Below are 22478 nucleotides of genomic sequence, written 5' to 3' on the forward strand. Positions count from 1 at the left end.
GAAGGGCAAGGTTGTTATGCAGATGTAAGTCCTCGCCTTCTCTGTTGATAATAGTTTCTAGAGATTTAGAGTCATCCTTCTCCTTCAAGTACAGAGAGCGAGACACTCTACAAATGGAAATTTCCCTTATAAATGTAAATGTCCCCTACAAAAGGGTGAATTTTAGTTTTCAGAGCTGCTCCTGTGTCTGCAGTTTCTTAAAAATAACCAGTTTAAAATAATCCTATGCCAAAGAGGAATATTTTGGGGTGACAAATTCTGCTCCTTTTTAGTATATTTATCTGTTAAAAGAGTCACAATAAGTAATTACTTGATGAAGCAACCAAGTTTTAAGGAAGTAGCTAAGAACTTTTGTCATCACCAGTAAAATTTCAATGGTCAAGATACTTATTCACAACTTTGCTAGTGGTATATTTGTGATGCTCTATTTTTTAGTTCCTCCTTAAGTCATAGTTTCTTATTTTATTGACCTCACCTATCTTCACTAAGGTTAGTAAAATAATGCATAAAATCCTGAAATGGGAAGAAATGTAAATAAATATGATGGCATATAGATAAGTTGATAGATATGCACAAATTATACATATATTTACTTTTATATTGATATGTTAAAAGTGTTCTCAAACGTTGATGTGTTTATGAGTCCCCTGAGGACCTTTTTAAAAAAATATTTTGATTTAGTTGGTTTGCGTTTGGTCCCAAGACTCTGCACTTCTAAAAAGTTTCTGGGTGATGCTGATGCTGATGGTCCAGAGTTCACATTTCAGGTAGCAAGATATTAGAAGCCAGGTATATTATGACCTAAGACTTTAGATTCCATGAAAAAAAAATTTCTATGCTTTTCTAAAACAGTACACTGGAAAAAATTGAATTTAATCAACAAAGCAATTAAGACTTTATACTTGTAACATTTTGTAAAATTAAGACAGACAACACTCCCAGCAAGCCAAAATTCCCTTCTTCTTAAGTCAACTATATTATTATGGCAACTCATTTAACACTCATCTTAATTTGGTATCACAAATTTTTTATGTCAATTAAAATATTCCATTTTCTTTCTCTCTCTCTGGCTCTCCATTTCCTTGTTAAATATTTCCATAAATATAAGAACTCGCTTTTATAGCATGTCTCAAAAATGAAAAGATCCTTTACCTCTTACACCTAGATATCCTGTACTTACAAGGTACTTCAATTATATCAAATACTGTTTCATTAACTATCAGTATTCTCCTCAAAAACTGCCTTATAAACAATTTTAAATAATATAATATAAATAAAGAGTAAATTAAAGAATTAGAACAGAAACTATCAGTTTTCTGATAGGCTCATGGTAGCTTAATACGAAGTCGTCAGTCTGATGAAGTATGGAATAGTCAACCAGCAAATTACAGTGAGAGGAAATTAAATTAAAAAATAATAGAATACAAGTAATCCTGTTCTTTCAAAAAATATTAACATTTTTCATCATGTTCCTAGTCTTTAGCCCCCAAATTAATTACCATTGTAGGCGTGTCCTTGGTAATCTCATTTCCCCATTTCCCACGATCTTATCCTATAGAAAAAAAACCCTCAGGCTTATACAGTGGCAGGCCTGAGGACAGGAACTACAACCCCTTTGCTTTCCTATTATATGCAGCACAGAGAAAAAAACCTAGAGGACAGAAATACTGTTTCCTAGAGTGTTGGTGCGTCTGCTTGCCTTCCAGAGAGTTGTATCTTCACCTAGACTTGTAACCATCTCATAGGCGCTTCTTTCTTCATAAATATATTTGTAATATGCGAAGTATAATGCTACTTCATAATTTTATCCCTTATTATTAGCTCAACATTTACTATGAGTGCAGGTTTTCCTGTTTCTTACTCCTAACCTACATGATTTAAGAAGTAATGTCTTGTCTCAAAAATCTTGCTATAAGTCTTGCTTTCTAATTCAACTTAAAAACCATTTTTCTTATCAGCTGCTGTGTGAAACAATAATATTTACTGCACTTAAAAGCTTTTGCTAAATAAATCATGACTCTATTGTCAGTAGTAAATCACAAGTGCCACATAAGGAGAAACTGAATAATCTTTCCTGAATATTCTGCTTGGTCTATTGCTTACGGTTATGGCAGATTTTACATCCTTGATTTAAACAAAACAAAATTTTCCTTTATTATTAAGTTGGCTTTTGTCAAGGAATGCTAGAACCCAGAGTGTTACAAAAAAAAAGATGTAAAAAAAAAAAAGAAAACCTACATCAATTAAAAATCTTACTTTGAAATTGTCATATATATTCTTAAATTTAAATTGAGAAGGCAGTACCTACCTCTTTATTCACCACAAGCATTGATTAGTGTGATGTGACTATCTACTTGGGAGTCCCTTTCCTCTCTCCTGATCTCTCCTAATAGAGAAAATGTTGACTATCTTTGACTAGAATGAGAAAGTCCTCTTCAAAAATTAAATCCAATTAGAACTTTAAAATAATCTTTTAAGAAAAACTTCTACTATTCAAAAAAAAAGTTTTAGCTAATCTTATGACAATTTGTGTTAATTTATTCTTTAAACATGTGATTATACATTAGAATTGCCTTTTATTCACAGTAAAAATCAGGCTATTAATTACCATTAAGAAAAAAGGTAGGTTTTATTATATAAAGTTTAAGATAATAGATTATACTCGTTAGCAGTAAAAACTGGGTTGTATACATTCCTGGGGAAAAAAATGAGTCTTTTTCTTCCCAATGAAATTAAAGATTTCGTTCAGCAAACTTGAACAAATTGATTATTCTCAGCACATTCAGAAGAGCCTAAGCATTCCAGTATTATAATCTACTCTGTTGTAACTTTTTAGACTTACTTTGAACAAAGAAACAGATTAAAGTGTGTTTCTCTTTTAAATAAATTTGCTCTTCCATTTATAAAATCACAGAGGCATGATGGAGCATTGGAAACAACATGACAATTTTGAGAACTCTCACACACAATAATAAAAATGTGTTCTGCTAATAAATCATTCATTAAGGGTATCTTGAGTTACCTCAATTTAGTGTTTAGATCTTCTTCAAAGTACTTTTCCTAACATTTTAAAATTAGCTTTGGTTTATATCTTTAATAAATAGTTAACTAAAATAATAATAATAACAATAATAATATACTACATAAACTTGCATTTGGTTCTAACCAACAACTACTCACTACAGCAATTGTCCTAATATGCGAATACCCTGCATACACCTTCATTTGAAAGCAATTCCCCAAAGAAAGAGCTTGCATTAAATAAAGGTTGTTTATCGTTGAAAGCTACATGTAAGAATTATGGCATATTTCAACCCCAAGTTTTCTAAAGAGCTTTGTGATCGTGCAAGCATCATTAACAAACAGACTTGATAAAAAGAATCACAAGGCTGTTGCATGATTTTTCCAAGAAGACAAGGCAAACCAGAGCTAAATGCTGACACATAATTTAATTTCACTATACCTAAAACTATAATAGTCAATATGAAGCCATCAAGTTATTTTTGTTACTCAAAAGTGCTGTTTACTTCTAAAATTAAGAATTATTAAATCGTCCCCCTGCCAGCAATTTTGAATTAATTGAGGTTTATATAAGCTAGTGCTCTGTTTTTCTTAAGTAAAGGAATTAGCTAGAGAATATTTGAATTACATAGTATTTCAAATTAGCCAATATTGCTTTAGTAAGGCTTAAATGTGCTATTTTAATCTTAGTTCTTGAATGTTTTGTATTAGTAAAGTCTACAGAATGTTTTTCCTTGGCGGTTTGTGGGAGAAATAATGAAACTTTGAAATGGAATAAAATCTGTAATTTTGCTCTCCTGGGTTGGTGACTATATTACAAATTTTACATATCATACCCTAAAAAGAACTCCTTGGAGCTTAGTATATATTTTTGTAAAGGATACAAAGTTCTGGCTTCATTGCTATGTTTCTTTCTTATTGACTCTCTTAGTTAACTTTGTTTATATAGACTGTTGTGCAATTACTTAATTGTCTTTTGCAAATGCATAGCTTAATAGAGAGGACATTGTAAACTTGGAAATTGTTATAAAACATTTCTTCTAGGTTAAAAAGAAAAACTCCCTTGCCGTGTATTCAATTTCATTTTGTTTTCGAATTTAAAAAAGCACGTGTACTATATATGTAAAGGAACGCAACCATATTCAAGTGACGAGGCATCAGAGACAGTTGCCTTTTTACAGGGTAGAGGGACTACTTCAGAAAAATTGGGCATTTGAATGAAACAGTTTCAATGTCTTAGGTCCAGATTCCTCTTGAGTAGTAGTTGTTTGTATCAATTTATGACCCGTGGAGATCTCTGTTCAAAACCATGACCATCCCCTACCAACTACCCCATGGCTGTAAGTCCTAGTTTTAGAATCTAACCTGTGCTTGTCTCTCCAAGCCATGAAGTTTTGATTTCTTTTTTTTTTTTTGAGGAAGATTAGCCCTGAGCTAACATCTGCTGCCAATCCTCCTCTTTTGGCTGAGGAAGACCGGCCCTGAGCGAACATCCGTGCCCATCTTCCTCTGCTTTAGATGTGGGATGCCTGGCACAGCATGGCTTGCCAAGCGGTGTCATGTCCGCACCCGGGATCTGAACCATCGAACTCGGGCTGCCGAAGCAGAACGTGAGAACTTAACCATTGCGCCATCGGGCCGGCCCCCAAGCCATGAAGTTTAACTTTTCCTATTCATAATTCCCCTGAAAGCAAAATAACAATAAACTTGAAGAGCAATGCTTGAGGAAAACAGCATATCACTGATCTTCATGTATGCTGAATCAGCAAGAAACACCACTTTGAGCATAAAAGCCAGAGCATTTCTCTTAGTTACAAAGCTTACTAGAACTAAAAATATGGTAGATGAAACATCATAGAAATTTTTAACTGGCAAATAGCAAAGGAATGTGTTGTGCATGTGTGCGCTCATGCACACACACATAAGTATTTGAATAACACTCTATGAAGTACTATAGTATTATAAATATTTCAGTATTTTGTTATATTCACCTTACACTTCTCAGTCAACCCACGTGTTAAAAAGCAGCTTAATTACTGAGTTTTCTTAAAGAAATATCTTTAATAGCCATCAGCAGTCTTGGCTCTCAATATTTATTAAATCAAATTGAAACAATTTTTCCTATATATGACTATATTATTTCACAATATATCTTTGTGACTACTTCCTACACATAAGCATGGAGAACTTTTAAACCTAATTATCCTATAAGATAAGGATATGTATTTTTCCCAATGAAAAAGTACTGTTCATAAATGTGCGTTTAGGAGAAATGGGAATCAATATTCATAGACTGGACATGACTTAGGATGTCTTTTTTCACCCATAGGAAAAATCTGAAGTAATTGCATATCACTTTTTGGTGTTTATGTCATTAATCTCTCTTTATGTAAACATACTGCCATAGAAATACTTTAAAATAACATGAGCTACTTATGAATAGGAAATAGGAGTAATTATGTGCAAGGAGTCAGCCTTTTGGTGTTCATCTTAAATGACAGGTATACTCATAACAGTTCCTAAGATAGTAACGAGCACATAGCTGTAATCAAATACACATTGAGAGAATAAATAAATGGATGCACAGAATTTTGACTTACTAGTATATATGAAGAAAAAACCTAAACTTCTGATTATATCATAGAGATTCACTTCATTTAACAGTGGAAAGTTTTTACATGATTATTAAGTAAAACTACCTGTATTTAAAATGTTACCAGATTGAGAAAAACACCTGGTGTGTATAATCTGAAATAAGCAGTTCTGAGGTTCACATTACAAGCATAATCGTATCAATTGTGTGGTCTGCTCTCTTAGTGTTCACATCCCGCTCTCTACATTCCCCATCTCACCTGCGATGTTTTTCATTTCTTCTTCTCTGGGTGTGGTAGCCTTTCTTCCTATCTTTTCTGATACCTAGAGTCCTCAAACACAAATTTATTTTTCCTTATTCTCTTTACTCATTACATTTTGCAAACTACCTTTCTTCCTATTCTTTATTTTCTTTTTGTCTCTTCTCTTTCATTTTCTCTAGACCAGCACTGTCCAATAGAAATATAACATGGACCACATAATTATTTGACATTTTCTACTAGCCACATTACATAAAAAGAAACAGGTGGAAATAGATTTTAATACAGTATTTTATTTAACTGAATATACACAAAATATTATCATTTCAACAGGTAATCAAAATAAAAAACATGGAGATGTTTTACCTGTCATTATTTTGTGCTATGTCTTCAAAATTCAGTGTGTATTTTACGCTTAAAGCATATCTTAATTCAGACTAGTTGCATTTTAAGTGCTCAGGAGCCAGATGTGTCAGCGGTTACTATATTGGATAGTGCAGCTCTAGATCATCAAAAACAAATTGATCAAAATGGTGGTTTTGCCAAATAGAGCAACGGTAAAGTGGTGAATACTACTCTACAGTTCTTAGAAAGTATGATGGTTATTGGAAGTTCTGTAGCCCTTTAAATAACACTGGAGACTTAATATTTTAAGTGAGAATTCTAGCACAGTAATAGTTTTTATTGTTGCTCACACACAGAAAAAGGACTATTTCATATTTTAAACATGATATCTGGAAAAATGATTTACCTAATACAGTCTCTTCTGTAATATAATACGTTTCTGTAACATGAATTAGCTTATTCATAGAAGTTACCTTAATACATGTAAATTTTTCTGGCATACACCATTTTGCTCCACTACATAAAAGTGGCTGAATGCAAGGTACACAGGAAGCTGCTGAGGGTGAAAGTATTGTACACAATGACCGGTGACCACTCAACATGCATTTTTTTCCTCAACTTGGTTTCAGGCTCTATATTGAAAATGCTTATTGCAGAATTCTCCACAATTATTGTGCATTGCCCTTGTCTCGTTATTCAGCAGCATCAAAACCTTCTCATATTCTCTTCCACCAAGCTAAAGACATTTTTTTTAAAAAGCCAAATCTTTTTATTTATTATAATATTTCTTTAATTTTTCGAAATTAGATGTGTCTTTTTAAAATTCTGCTAGTGTTTTTATCAAGATTTGTATATGTCTGGGTGTGCTCTGGTTAGAGATCTGTATTGATTTGAGTAGTCTCTCCCAACTCTAATTTCCCATGAGACCTGTTATTTTTAGCCCACAATTTGAAGAACATCTCAGTCTCTTCTTTTATAAAAAGAAACACATGCATTACATTACAGCAGGAATGCATGAATCCATAAATAGATTTCAAGTGTGCTGTATTGACTCCAAATATTTATGTTCTAACCACTGGTCTTATTTTGTTGAATCCAGTGTTCTATGTGCTAAATGAGAGTTGGACAAGAACAGTACTTCCTTTCCAGCTTTTGTGATCTCTCTTCATGCTAAATTATACATGGTATTCCCATAATTAAAATGACAATTATATATACACATATTCTGAACTGGATTAATATCTTAGATTGAAAATGCAAATCTACCCACAAGCCCACCAAAATTTCCATGAAACTACAGGAAAAATATTAATAAAAAACATGGAAAAACAAGAAAGAGTGATAGCATTGGAAAGACAAAATGATTGCAAGGGGATTATAGAGCTCTCAGGCAAATGTCAAAAGATATTTAAAATAGGAGGGGCTTGGGACGTTCATTTGACAGCTTTATAAAAGTAGACAATTTGCTAAGGAATGATGAGTTTTCAAAATTAGCTCAAGGAGAATTATAAAAGTGAAATAGAGCAATGAGCAGTAGGGAGTGGAAAAAGTAGTTTTAGGCAAATTGCACCAAACCTTCAGGGAATAGATAATTCTCAATTATATAACTGTTCCAGGACAGAGAAAAAGGTGTACACAGTTTACAGGGCTTGCCTAACTGTGATGCCTAGAACGAATAAAGAAAACACAAAACCTTAAAATTACAGGCCTATCTAAATTTTGATATATACAAAAAAATCCTTAAAAATTTACAAATCAAATCTACTTGTGGGATAAATCTACCCAAGAATGTAAAGATAATTATACATTAGAAAAATCTATGGATATAATTAACATATTGACACATTCAAGGAAAAAAAATGATCTTATAAATATGATGCAGCCAATGATGCAGAAAACCTATTTGATAAAATTTGAAACTTATTCATAATTTTTAAAAATCATTAACAAAATAGAACAACAAAGGTATATAAGAGGAGCATACAGCAAATATCATATTTAATTGTTAATCATTTGAAGCATTTTCTATAAAGTCAAGAAAAAGAGAAGAATGTCTACTACCATTGCTGCTATTCAACAGAGTGCCAGACATCCTAGACATCACAATAAGATAAGAAAATAAAAGGAAGCAAAAATGTTGGAAAGCAATAGATAAAACCATAAATATTTTAAAAGTATAATTTTCTATTTAGAAAATCCAAAATAATCAACTGAAAAACTCTTAGGTATTACAATAGGGTTCCACAAACAAAATTAACACATAAACCCAACTAACAAATATCACAGAAAAATCTCTGATTTATAACAGAACAGAATCTATAAAATGTCTTGCAAAAAGCATAATATGTATAAGAAGTACCTGGAAAAAAACTAACTCTTTACTCAAGGGTATAAAAGAGAACCAGAATGCATGTATCAATATACTTTCCTTGAAAAGAGGATTCAATACTATAAAAATACCAACTCTTCTTTTGTAATTCCATAAATAAAATATAAATCAACACTATATTAGCATTTTCTCCTGGACGTTGGCAACTAATTCAAAAACTGTTTTGTAAGAGAAATTGTGCAAAATAGATAATGTAATTTTTAAAAGTGGTGACTTTCACTCATTTCCACACTTCAAAATATGCTAGAAAATTAAATAATTGAAGCAATTTGGTATTGGTACAGGAATAGATGTATAGATTAATTGAATATTGAGAGTCTAGAAACAGATCAGATATTTATGAAAATTGGTCATGTGTTAAATATAATAGGTAAGAGATGAAAAGATGTCCTTAATAATCAGGGATGTCGGAGGAAACTGCTGTTATGTTGTAAAAATGTCTAAAACTGGAGCTGCATATCATTCTTTCCTCAACAAATGCATTCTAGATAGACAGAGGAAATAAGTATAAACAGCAAAAAAGAAGGTTAGTGTTGCTATGAAAAAAATTAAGTTGAATTCTTTAAAGATAATAGAGAGGAATAACTAAAAACTATTACTGCTGAATTAAATGTGGAAGAAACAACTTAAAAGATTAAGACAATAATTATAAAAATCTAAACCAGCTCTCCATTCAGGTTGTTCCTTGAGTCCAAGGATGCACTTTTTATTAAAGAAGCTGGAACTGGGAATTAGAGATAATTACTTATAAGTTTGGTTTATGCCAGAAAGAAGACACAAAACTGTAATCAACAAAAGCTTCATCCTCTATTAAAGGCTTTCTTTAGTCTAATATTAAAACTTTGGCTATTAACAGGCTATTTAAACACAATTTAAAAATAAAGTGTTTTAAGATATTTGTCTTTTTTATAATTCGCATCTCTAACTTTTTGATCAACTGATCTACTACTTTTCTTGATTTCATCAGGTTAAGTGATGAAAGAATCTAGAACTAAAATTTGAAATGATCTCTACTTGGGCAACTGTAGAGCAATAGGAGAAAACTGAACTGAAGTCATATTAGACTCTAAGCTTTATTTGAGAGTGTGATATAAATAGTGATTAAATTGAGGTTACAATGGAAAAGATTTAAGATATGTTTTATTAATAAATTAGGTAACTGCTGGAAGATTAAAAATATATTTATGTCTCCCAACACTGTAAAGATAAATAGAGAAAGAAGAGACTCAAAGAAGACTCAAACAACCCTAATAAATAAAGTAAAAGAATTTTTTAAAAAGACAGGTATGGGGCTGGCCCAGTGGCAGAGTGGTTAAGTTCACATGCTCCACTTCAGCGGTCCGGGGTTCACAGGTTCAGATCCCAGGTGCAGACATGACACTTCTCATCAAGCCATGCTGTGACAGCATCCCACATAAAATAGAGGATTGGCAATAGCTGTCAGCTCAGGGCTGATCTTCCTCACACACAAAGAACAGACAAGTATGGTTAATAAAAACCTACAATAGCATAGCAGAGGACATGGCTATGAAAGGAAGAGTTTAAATTTTCTGATTAAAAGGCGGAGTCTCAGGAAATAAGTTAAAAGAAATTTAGCTATAGGCTAGAGACATCACTAAACAAAATAATATCATTTTTAACAGACCTATCTCTGTGCTTGGCCACTTATTTCAGCCTACAAAAAAAGTGCAGTAAACTCTTGGTAATTGTCATTTTGGAAAAAGGGAAAGGAGAGAATTTTTATCTGTTTTGTTTTGAACAGTTTAGTACAATTCAAATGTTTTCCATGAGAATACATTCCTAAATTGTAACTTTTTTTAAAAAAGAGAAAAATTATAGAGGGGGAAAAATCCTTTCAAAATCTCCTAATTACCCAAAATCTGATAATTACCCAGATCCCACGACACAGACACGCATGCACATGCACATGTACACACAGTGAGGCAAAGATAAAGAAAGAAACAAGACCTACTTTTAGAAAGGGGTGAAATTGGTAGATTTAGCCATAAAAATATAGGATGTTCAATTAAATTTGAGTTTCTAAAAACTCAATTTTTTTAGTATAAGTATGTATCAAACATGATGAGACACACCTATACAAAAAAAATTTATTAATTGCTATCTGAAATTTCATATACTGGACATCTTCTATTTTATCTGACAAGCCTAGTATGGAGTATACATAGAAGTGGGTCAAATAAAGTCAGTTCAAGAAAGCAGTAGCCATATCTGTGGCTGAATTTACTGGACTGGGTTCCAGGGTCCAGACTTCAACACACTGAGGAAATGTAGCTTTGAGAGGAAGGTGGGTCATGACTCTTAAAATGGTTCCCAGAACAGGAACAGGAAGACAGAACAGAAGTATGGAAAGAGGAGTTCGAGTTGGGGGAAAGTTCCTGAAAGGAGAGGAACTTGAGTATATGTAACAGAATATGACAATGGCCCTTGGAGGAAGGCAGGAATCTATGATCCCAAGAACTCAGGGAATACAATGGCCATGCCTTATGTCTAGACCAGCAGTAGAAATAACTCAAGGAACTATATAAGAGCCCTAAAAATAGCAACGTGGCAGAAACCTAGTTTGGACTAACAGGAGGAATGGGAATGGGGTATGGAACACATGTTGTGAATACTAATATTCACCATTTTGGTGAGTGGATAGGTGTTGGGTTTTCTTAAAAATAGCAATTGTCAAAATAAGAACATTTACAGAGAACTTAGTAGTTATCAATGGAGTAATGCTCTATTTGTCTGACATTGGTAAGAATAGGTGGTCCCAAATATTAAGAGAATTTTTCAGATAGGTGAATATATCACCTTAAGGGCCCCAAATTTTTAAAGTAAGGTTTTTTTTTTCTCCTGAAATCCTTAATTTAAAAGAGGTGTAATCAGATTGTATTTAGAAAAATGTTGTAAATCAGCAATTCACTGTGTTCATCATTTAACTTGTGATCAGCAAATATTTATAGAGGAGAGAGGAAGGAAAGGAAGGAAGGAAGGAAAGATAGATGGAAGAGAAAATATAATTATTCCATTAGAAATTTATGAACTACGTTTTTTCTGTTTAATCCACTTGTCAACTCTTTGAGGTAGACACTAATATCCCACCTTGAAAAAAGGAAAATATTGAGTTTCACACAGTTTAATTGGCCTGCCTAAGGTCCTGGAGCTAGTAAATCTGTCTCTAAAGCCTGTGACATTTCTACCACACTGCTCTGCTTCCTTGACACAGTGGCCCCCACATACACTTTGTGGCATCAATTAAACCTCCCAGAAGTGTGTTGTCCTCAGCTCTCAGATGGCTGGGTAAAATCAACTTTGAACATGTAAAGTATTCTTTATTATAATTTATTGTGTCCACTCTAAACATATCTAATCATTTTCTAATGTAATAGGTTTGAAAATAATTGCAATATCTCGTCACTTAACATTGAATATAATGAGGAGATATATATATATATATATATATATATATGTAATGAGGGATATACATAAAACTCTTACCATACTAAGTTCCAAAAATAAAAGGAAACAAAATCAGGAAAATATACCCTTGGGGATACTATCAGAGGAAATAATTGTGTTCATTTTTTCCTCCTCCAGTAATTACTCTTTGGGGAGCCACAGAATATTTCAGAAAGATAAATCTGTAATTCAACTTAATCTGCAGAAAAACAGGGAAGCTCCAGGAAAGTTATCTCGAAAGGTAAGACTTTCTTAGCACTCGTTTCAATTAGCCAACTGACCATTTTAAGGACAATATTCCCATCTTCATAGATTGTTGCCAATTTGGAATTACATAGCTTAATGAATGCATGTTTATTTGAGTATATTTATTGAAACATTTATCCAAATGCCTGTTAACAATTTGGACTGAAGAAATTACATGAATACATTACTGCAACTTCAGTATAGTAACAAATCACTTGGCTCTTGGAAAAATCATTTATGAGAAACTTATTAAGGTTATCACATTCCTACTATCCATGAATCCACTAGGAAGTGAATGGAATAGAAAATGTGAAGGGGAAACCATTGAAGGAAGAAAAATAACACAACTCTTGTTCTAGTTGAAGATGGTTTATGTTGGTATCAACACGGTCTAAGTCAGGACAGATTAATATTCATAATATATACACATAAAATAAAACTACCTAGAAAGAGATTACTATGCTTTAATGACACAATTTCATGCTGTTAGATATGAATTTTATTCCCCATGTGATGTCTTGAGTTACTTCAAACCCAAATTGCACAGTAGGCAGTGAACTTTGATATTTTGGCAGTTTTTATCTGTAGAATCTTCCAATTACCAGCTTTAAGCAAAAATCCCATCACCCTGTCATTTACATCAGATAGCAGATTTCCAGTGAGTGATTCCTTTTTTTCTAGTCTGAGGTGTTTCATCATAAAAAGTTGTCAGGTGGTGCATTATGTTGCAATATATTTATGTGGAATATAACATAATGAGGCCAAGAGAGAGTTGTTTAGAAATGTCTTTTGGAACTCGTACCCAGCTCAGCTAGTATTGACAGCTCCAGGCTATGCATCTGAAATCTGCACAAAGAAACATTATAAAGCACAACTAATACTCTCAATATTAATAAACCTAAGAGTCTTCAAATTGTCCTCAATGTTGATGAAAAGCTGAAAACATCATGCTTCATTTCCACACAGGGGAAGAAGAGAAAATGTATGATTTTAATTTCTACTCTTGTTTAGAAGTAGCAGGTTCCTAAAAGAAATAACTTATCTCACTAGTAGTGAGATAATGACTAACATTTCAGTTTGGTGTAAACTAAGGTTTATTCTTAAATCCATATAACTCCACTACTCTGATGTAATATGTATCAAGCATAAATTTTATGTCTAGAGCTTTAACATTCCTATCACATTTAATCTTCACCACAATTTTATGTGGCAAATACTGTTAAAAATAAGGAAATTGAAGCACGGGGAGCTTCATGACTTTCCCCAGATCACATTCATAAAACTGGGAAGCAGAGGAGCTGGGATTTGAGTCCACTCAGTGAGTCTCCGCAGCCCATGCCTTATGCTACCAATTTATATCACAAATATGCTTAGAATTTATGGGCTACACACAAAACTTTCAGATGTGAGTTTCAGAGCAGTTGGCCAAAATTCTAGCTTTATATATTTTTCTCGTTATTTTGTTTTGTTTTCCACAGCTATATCCACATACCCCAAAGTCTGGGACATAATAGTATTCAATGATAATTAACCATATTAAGTATATATTAGGTACCAGGCACTGCTATTAGTGCTTTACATGTTATTAATTCACAATAGCCCAGGAGCAAAAAAAATTAGGGTGTTAGACTATATAATATTTTAGTCTTTTGTTATTAAAAACTCTAAAACTTTATTAACATTAATGGAAACACAAACATTTCAAAAATTTGCTCATGGTGTTGAAAATATTGCGAGGTGGACGTTGGTGTTATATCAAAATAATATATATATTGCAGTCTGATATACCTCAATTTTTGTTGCAAACTTTTAATGCCCATAAAGTAAGTCAAATTATAATTTCAATCGCAAACCCTATATTTGACAAGAAAATAAAAAATAAAAAGATAATTGCCTTGTTTTTAAAGTAAGTTTCATAAAATATTTCTGGAATAGACATGACGTATTGATCAATGTAAGATAACTGACACAGTTTTATCAACTTGTGACCATTCTTCATGATCGGAACTGCTATATTTAAAATAATGGACCCTTGATTTGTTTTTCTTTTATGTATGGTATGACAATGAGATAGAGATGGTTTTCTTCTCTTGATCCTATTGTTTAAAGTGGTATCAAAATTCTCTGTGATTTTCATAATTTTAGCTGTAAGCCAAACCCTTATGGATAATTATATTTTCTGTCTAGTAAAACAACATAAAACTGGCTTGATAATATTCTTTTTATATAATACTAGGAATATAACAATTATTATCATTCTATTAAATTTGTTGACAAAATTGCCTTTCAGTAGATACTTCAGAGTTTTCTAACTGTAAAAGGCATCACAAAGCTCAATTCATGTCAGACGGTTTTCCTACTGTAAACTTACTTGCATTATACTGATATATGGTAATTTAATTCTTATCTCATGAAATTATTCATAAAACAGGTTGACAGTCTTTAGAAATCATTCTAGATTTCAAATTTTTTTAAATTTTGAGTGTTTAAAAAACATTTTTATCTTTTTAAAAACTTTTTTTCTTTCTCTCTCTCAAATTTGATCAAAATACTGCCAACATTGTAGATATTAATCATAAGATCAAGATTTCTTCCTAGTTCAAAAAAACTTCAGAGAACATTCACAGCAATAGATTTTTGTAAGAAAAAAGAAGAAAGACACCTTAACTTTTCCTTAAGACCTAAGTATAGCCTTCAGCTTTGGAGAAAAGTAAAGTGCACAATACATTCCACGGACAACTGCTCAAACTTTCCTCTAGCCTTTTGAGATCCTTTAAATAAAAAATTTTTCTTGTAAGTGACAATACGACAAAGGCCAATTTCCCCCTCAAAGTTTGGAAGCATATTTAGAAGCCAAGTAAAGTGGTTTTAAAATGAATATGATTATGCTGTACAGAAAGATGCAAGTAAGCCATCTTATGTATATGCTTGCTTTGGTTTTAACTTCTGAAAGATGGCAAGTGCCAACATTACAGTTAAAGTCTTACTATCTCTTTTTTGGCTCTGGTTTCACTTTGTATTTTCCCTTCCCTTTTACTGTCCTTTCCATGCCTAAAGTTTAGCTTTCTCTGTTGAAGAAAGAAATTGTCTTATCATTACCACATCACACTTTCAGATTTAGTTATCCCAGTGACTCTGGATGTAAATTCCTAGAGAGTAAGTCTCATGTTTTCAAGTTGCTTAGCATTCTATAGTGTTTCTTTTTAATAGCATGTGCTCAAGGTATCGATTTATGTGATGACTTTATTCTCTCCATGTAACTTAGCTTCCTTCTTCTTCTTCACAAAACAACCCAATATAACAATTAATTTACCTTTGACCTTAAGCCATATAAAGGTTTTCCTTCTAATGTTTTCTGTCAAACTCTAATAGGCAGTGGGATTTTTTTGTTTTGGGGGTGTTTTGTTTTTGTTTTGTTTTGTTTTTTTTGCTGAGGAAGATTCAGTCTGAGCTAACACCCATGCCAATCTTCCTCTATCTTTTAGTATGTAAGCTGCCAACACATCATGGCCACTAATGGAGTGGTGTAGGACGGCACCCAGGAACAAACCTGGACTGCTGAAGCGGAGGGAGCTAAACTTAACCACCAGGCCACCAGGGCTGGCCCTTTAATAGGCAGTTTTAAAAATAGATTGTGTGTCTACTGACATACAAGGTTACAAACACCCTAGATATTAACGGGCTCAGTTCTCAAACTGAATGCCGCTGCGTGGTGGAATAGTGCAATTATGATGTATATTGCATTCTCTACAGACTTGCATACGGTTTTCATGAATGCCTGTTGCAGAGAGCTAATCAAGGAATAAAGATGTGAATGTGTGTGTGTGTTTATGAATATGGTCCATAGGACTGATATTTTAAGATGAGTAGTTCCTGCTCAACTTGGGAGAAAACAATGCCACCTGATAACTCCTGGGATTTATATCTATCAGTAGTTGTCATTCATTAGCACAATTTAATGTTCATGAAATGGAAAGTTCTTTTACACTGACATCTTGGTGGCAAGACGCGGTAAAGCTGAAAAGTGGAGGAATTCATTCTGTGTCTGCAGGCTGATGTAACAAACTGTCGAGTCTTCTACTGACATGGCACCTGTGGCCTAAATGTAAAGAAAGTGAGCATGTATGCGGGAGAACTGGTGTTTGAAAACTGCCTTCCTGCTAGGAAAAATTACTGTTTGACCTTGGTGATGTGAGGATGTTTTTCAACTGTCCTTGACGTTTACCCTCAAGTTCATCTTTCTGTTTTACTTTTGAAAAGAATGCTTATATGGTTAAGGAGATTCTTGTAAGATCTTTAAAACAAAGTATTAAAATGATGAATGAGGGTTATCAAAAGAGGTGAATAAAATGACAGCAGGAAGTTACAGACCTATTTTTATCTGGTACTCATTCCTATTCACTCTATAAATATTAATATATTCTGCTGTCTACAGCATGAAGATGACCACAGTCAGTTTTATCTGAACCAACTTCTAGAATTTATGCATATTTGGAAAATATCCAGGTAAGACATTTTATTTCTGTTCTAAGAGTACTTTCTGATTGAGTTCTCAAGTCCCAAATCACAATATTTTTCAGTTGATTGTAAAAACTGTCCTTTCGCTAGTACTATGGAAGCTATTGTACTTTTACTAGATACCTTCCTTTGGCAAATTCTGTTAATAATTATCTCTTCTTCACAGCTATTCAGATATTTTTGAAGAGTTGCTAACTAACACCTTCCAGCATAATCTAACATTCATTTAAAAATATCTCTGCTACTGGTTATCACATTTTCAAGGATTTTTTTTTTCTCATTCACTTTGTGAATTTGAGCGTGCGTGTCACTAAGCTCTTTGTATAACTGAATTTCCATACTTTGAAAGTCACCATCTCCCACTTTAAATTCCTTTCTGGAACTCCCTGATAATAATTGTTACATCATAAAAAGAGGAGTGTGAATTCAAATTAGAAAACTCAAGTGACAGCAAATGAACATATCCTAATTGATTCTGATATCTAAATGGATGCATGCATTATTTGAAAGAATAGACCTATCAAGAAGTTAACCTGGGAGAAGATATCAATGCTAAAGTATGGGTTTATCTGAAATTAAAGTTGTTTTGAGCTGAATGAGCAAAAGAATGGGGTGTGGGAGGTATATATCACAAATCCCTAAAGCAAAGCCTGATATACAAATATGAGTTAAAATTGTTTTTACTGACTATTAATAATGGCTATCACTTCATTGAGTTCTTATGCATTTTGCATACATTATCTCATCTACTTCTCCCTATAATCCTGTGATAATACATATTGTCTTACTCCAGGATCAAGGAGTAGCTGGAATCAGCAGCTCTGGAAGGTTTAATGACTTGCCTATGCCACTCAGTTCATTAGTGGCAGGACTGAAATCAGATCTGTCTGAAATTTGCAAAGGCCATATTCTTTATTAAATTATTGTTTCTTTGCACGTGTGCCTCCTTTTTTTTCCTCAAAAATACTCACACCATAAAATCATAGAATAGGTAGGACTAGAGAGGACTTTCAATATAACCTAACCCAAAGTTTCATTTTATAGCTAATTACATGGATCAAGTATAGGTTCTCATCAAAATGACATATAAACAAAGACTGTAGTTTCCTTGTTCCAAAATAAATTCATCCAAAAAATTGTAGAGACATAAAGTCTGACAAATTCTTTAAAAAGTGGAAAATCCCTAGAAGACAAAGAACTGTCTCTCACCCCGCCATTGCCTGCCCCCTCACAGAAGTCTGGTGTCCTTCACCACTGTGCAGGACAGGTGTCCACAGGGTTAAATCAGGGCAAAGGAGCAGCGGGGCCCTGGCAGGGACAGAGAAACCTCGGAACCTAAGGCCCCACCCCTTGCCTCCAATCCCAGGGCAGTGGGCTACAATCTAGGGAAACTCCAGCTCCCAGTGCTGCTTCTCCTCTGGTAAGGAAACTGAAGAGAAGCTTAAAAAGACGTCAAGCATCGCACAAATAGTTAACACCACAGCCATGGCTGAAAACAAGCATCTAACTCTTAATCAGTGGTTATTCCACTTCAATTGTATTCTACCCCCACCCTTATCTTTCTCAAATGTTATCTAGCACAGGTACATTTTCAGCTTCATAAAGACCATTGTAGATTTTGTTTTGTTTCCTCTTTTCCCCCAGGTTTATTGAGACATAATTGATATATAACATTGTGTAAGTTTAAGGCGTACAATGTGATGATTTGATATATATACATATTGCAAAATGTTAACCACAAAAAGGTTAGTTAACACATCCTTCAGTCACATAATTACCATTTTGTTGTTGCTATGGTGAGAACATTAAAGCTCTCCTCTCATAGAACTTTCAAGTATACAATCCAGTCATGTTAACTACAGTCAACATGCTGTACCTTAGATCCCTGGAGCTTATTTCTCTTATCACTGAAAGTTTGTATCCTTTGACCAACATCACCCCATTTCCCCCTACTTCTCAGCCCCTGGCAACCATCAATCTGTTCTCTGCTTCTATGAGTTCTATGTTTTTAGATTCCACTTACAAATGAGATGATATGGTATTTGTCTTTCTCTGTCTGACTTATTTCACTTATTTAGCATAATGCCCTCAAGGTCCATCAGTGTTGTTGCAAATAAGAAGATTTCCTTCTTTTTTATAGCTGAATAGCATTCCTTTCTATATATATACCACATTTTCTTTATCCATTCGTCCACTGGTGAATACTTAGGTTGTTTCCACATCTGTTTCAGGTCTTATGTGTAAGTCCTTAATCCATTTTGAGTTAATTTTTGTGACTGGTTTAAGATGGGGGCCCAATTTCATTCTTCTGCATGAGAAAATATAATTAAGCCAACACTATTTATTGAAGAGACTACCTTTCCCCATTGAGTATTCTTGGCTCCTTTGTCAAATATTATTTGACTATATATGTGTAGATTTATTTCTGGGCTCTCAATTTTGTGCCATTGGTCTGTGTCTGTTTTTATACCAGTATCATAATGTTTTGATTACTGAAGCTTGATAATATAGTTTGAAATCAGGAAATGTGATCCCTCCAGTTTTGTTCTTTCTCAAGATTGCTTTGCTATTCTGGGTCTTTTGTGGTACCATATTAATTTTAGGATTGGCTTTTTTACTTCTGTGAAAAATGACGTTAGAATTTTTCTTTAATTTTCATATCATTCATTGTTAATGTATAGAAATGCAATTGATTTTTGTATATTGATCTTGTATCCTGAAATTTTGCTGAATTTGTTTATTAGTTTTAATAGTATTTTGGTAGAGTCTTTAGGATTTCCTATATACAAGATCATACCAATTTTACTTCTTCCTTTCCAATCTGGGTACCTTTCATTTCATTTCTTGGCTAATTATCATTGCTAGGACTTCTAGTACTATGTTGAATAGGAGTGGTGGGTGTTGGCACCATTGTCTTGTTCCTGATCTTAGAGTAAGAGCTTTCAGCCTCTTACCATTGAGTATGATGCACGTAAGGGTCGTATATGGCCTTTATTATATTGAGGTATGTTCCTTCTGTATCCAATTTGTTGAGAGGTTTTACAGTGAAAGAAAGTTTAATTTTTTCAGATGCTTTTTCTGCATTTATTGAGATCATATGATTTTTGTCTTTCATTGCATTAATGTAGTGTATCATATTTATTGATTCACGTATGTTGAACCATCCTTATATTCCAGGGATAAAGTCCTCTTAGTCATGGTGTATGATCCTTTTATTGTGCTGTTGAATTTGGTTTTCAAGTATTTTGTTGAGAATTTTTGCATCTATAATCATCACAGATACTGGCCTGTAGTGTTCTTTTCTTATAGTATCATCTGGCTTTGGTATCAGGGTCATTCTGGCCTCATATAATGAGTTTAGGAATGTTCTCTCTTCTTCAAATTTTTGGAAGTGTGTGAGAAAAATTGGCATTAATTCTTTAAATGTTTGGTAGAATTCACCCATGAAGCCATCTGTTCCTGGACTTCTTTTTGTTGGGAGGTTTTTGATTACTGATCCAATTTCCTTATTTGTTATGGTCTGTTCAGATTTTCTATTTCTTCCCGATTAAATCTTGTTAGGTTGTATGTTTCTAGGAATTTATCCATTTCTTCTAGCTCGTCCAGTTTTTTGGCTTATAGTAGTCTCTTTCAATCCTTCTTTGTCTCTTGTAACAGCTTTTGACCTAAAGAATATTTTGTGAAATGTAAGTCTTGCTACCTCTGCTCTCTTTTGGTTTCCATATTCATGGATTATCTTTTTCCATCCCTTCACTTTGAACCTATGTGTGTTCTTGAAGCTGAAGTGAGTCTCTTGTAGGCAGTATATAGTTGGGTCTTGGTTTTTCATCCATTCAGCCACTCTTTGCCTTTTGACTGGAAAATTTAATCCGTTTACATTTAATGTAATTATTGATAGCTAAGGGCTTACTTTTGCTATCCTGTTAATTGTTTTATGGCTGTTTTATAGTTACTTTATTGCTTTTTTTCCTCTCTCACTGTCTTCCTTTGTGAATTAATGATTTTCCATAGTGGTATACTTCGATTCCCTTCTCTTTATCTTTTGAGTATCTACTAAAGGTTTTTGTTTTTTGGTTACTCTGGGGCTTACTTAAAACATCTCATAGATATAACAGTATATTTTATGCTGATAATCTTATTTGCATAGAGAAACTCTACTCTTTTACTCTTTCCCCCCACATATTCAGTTTTGATGTCAGAATTTACATATCCTTTTTTTGTGAGGAATATTGGCCCTGAGCTAAGATCTGTTGTCAATCTGCCTCCTCTTTTTTGCTTGAGGAAGACTGTCACTGAGCTAACATCTGTGCCAATCTTCCTGTACTTTATGTGGAATGCAACCACAGCATGCCTTGATGAGTTGTGCTAGGTGCATGCCTGGGATCCGAACCTGCAAACTTCAGGCCACCAAAGCAGAGCCCACAAACTTAACCCCTATGCCACCAGGCCAGACCCTACACCTCTTTACATTGTGTGACCATTAGCAAATTATTGCAGCTACAGTTATTTTTAATACTTTTTTCCTTTAATCTTTATACTAAAGTTAAGTGGTTAACACACCACCATATTACAGTATTAGAGTATTCTGAATATGACTATTTACTTACCTTTACCAGTGTGTTGCATATTTTCATGTTTTCTTCTTACTAATTAGCATCTTTTCATTTCAGCTTGAACAACTCCTTTCAGCATGTCTTTTAAGGCAGGTCTAGTGGTGAAGAATTCTCTCAGTTTTTGTTTATTTGAGAAAGATTTTATCTCTCCTTCATTTCTGAAGTATTTGCTGAGTAAAGTACTCTTGGTAGGCAGGTTTTTTTTCTTTCAGCACCTTAAATATATTATCCTTCTCTTTCCTAGTCTGTAGGGTTTCTGCTAAGAAGTCTGCTGATAGACTTATGGTGGTTCACTTTTATGAGACAATTTTTTCTCTCTTGCTGCTTTTAAAATTCTCTCTTTGTCTTTGATTTTAGACAGTTTTATTATAATATGTCTTGGAGAACATAATTTTGAATTGAAATTATGCAGTGATTTATTACTTCATGAACTTGGATGTCCAAATTACTCTCCACATTTGGGAAGCTCTGAGCCATTATTTCTTTAAATAAGCTTTCTGCTCCTTTCTTACTCTCTTCTCCTGGGACTCCAACAATGCATAAATTGTTTCTCTTAATAATGTCCCATAAGTCCCATAGGCTTTCTTCATTCCTTTTCATTCTTCTTTCTTTTTGCTCCTCTGATTGGGTAATTTTAAATAACTTGTTTTTGAGTTTAGTGATTCTTTCTTTTGTTTGGTTCAGTCTTCTGTTGAAGCTCTCTATCAAATTCTTTAGTTCAGCCGTTGCGTTCTTTAGCTCCAAAATTTGTTTTGTTCTTTTTTGTTTTCTCTTTGTTGAGCTTCTCATTTTGTTCTGGAATTGTTTTCCTGATTTCATTAAATTGTTTTTCTGTGTTCTCTTGTAGTTCTTTGAGCATCTTTAGAAAAATTATTTTGAATTTTTTGTCAAGCAATTCGTGTATTTTCATTACTTTGGGGTCAGTTGCTAGAAGTTTACCATGTTCCATTGGTGGTGTCATATTTCCCTGATTCCTCATGATCCCTGTAGCCTTGTGTGTCTGTGCATAGGCAGAAATAACTACCTCTT

At 33.4% G+C, this 22478-nt stretch overlaps 1 protein-coding gene across 13 annotated transcripts in view; it reads left to right on the forward strand.

Moving 5' to 3' along the window:
- PIK3C2G (phosphatidylinositol-4-phosphate 3-kinase catalytic subunit type 2 gamma) overlaps positions 1 to 22478 on the forward strand; it is a 514208-nt gene that overhangs the window by 218961 nt on the left and 272769 nt on the right. For 12 of the 13 annotated variants that reach the window (XR_011496940.1, XR_011496939.1, XM_070494347.1 and 9 more), the window contains exons 6-7: positions 12211 to 12313; positions 16754 to 16824. Coding sequence is in view for 11 of the 13 variants with exons in the window: in XM_070494347.1 (XP_070350448.1) it covers positions 12211 to 12313; positions 16754 to 16824 (174 nt within the window). In the remaining 2 variants the exon portion in view is untranslated. Of the gene's footprint in view, positions 1 to 4439; positions 4632 to 12210; positions 12314 to 16753; positions 16825 to 22478 lie in introns of all 13 variants that reach the window. The other variant, XM_070494354.1, reaches the window with a different exon arrangement.

The sequence above is a fragment of the Equus asinus genome, chromosome 22, assembly GCF_041296235.1.
Source record: "Equus asinus isolate D_3611 breed Donkey chromosome 22, EquAss-T2T_v2, whole genome shotgun sequence".
Taxonomy (NCBI): domain Eukaryota; kingdom Metazoa; phylum Chordata; class Mammalia; order Perissodactyla; family Equidae; genus Equus; species Equus asinus.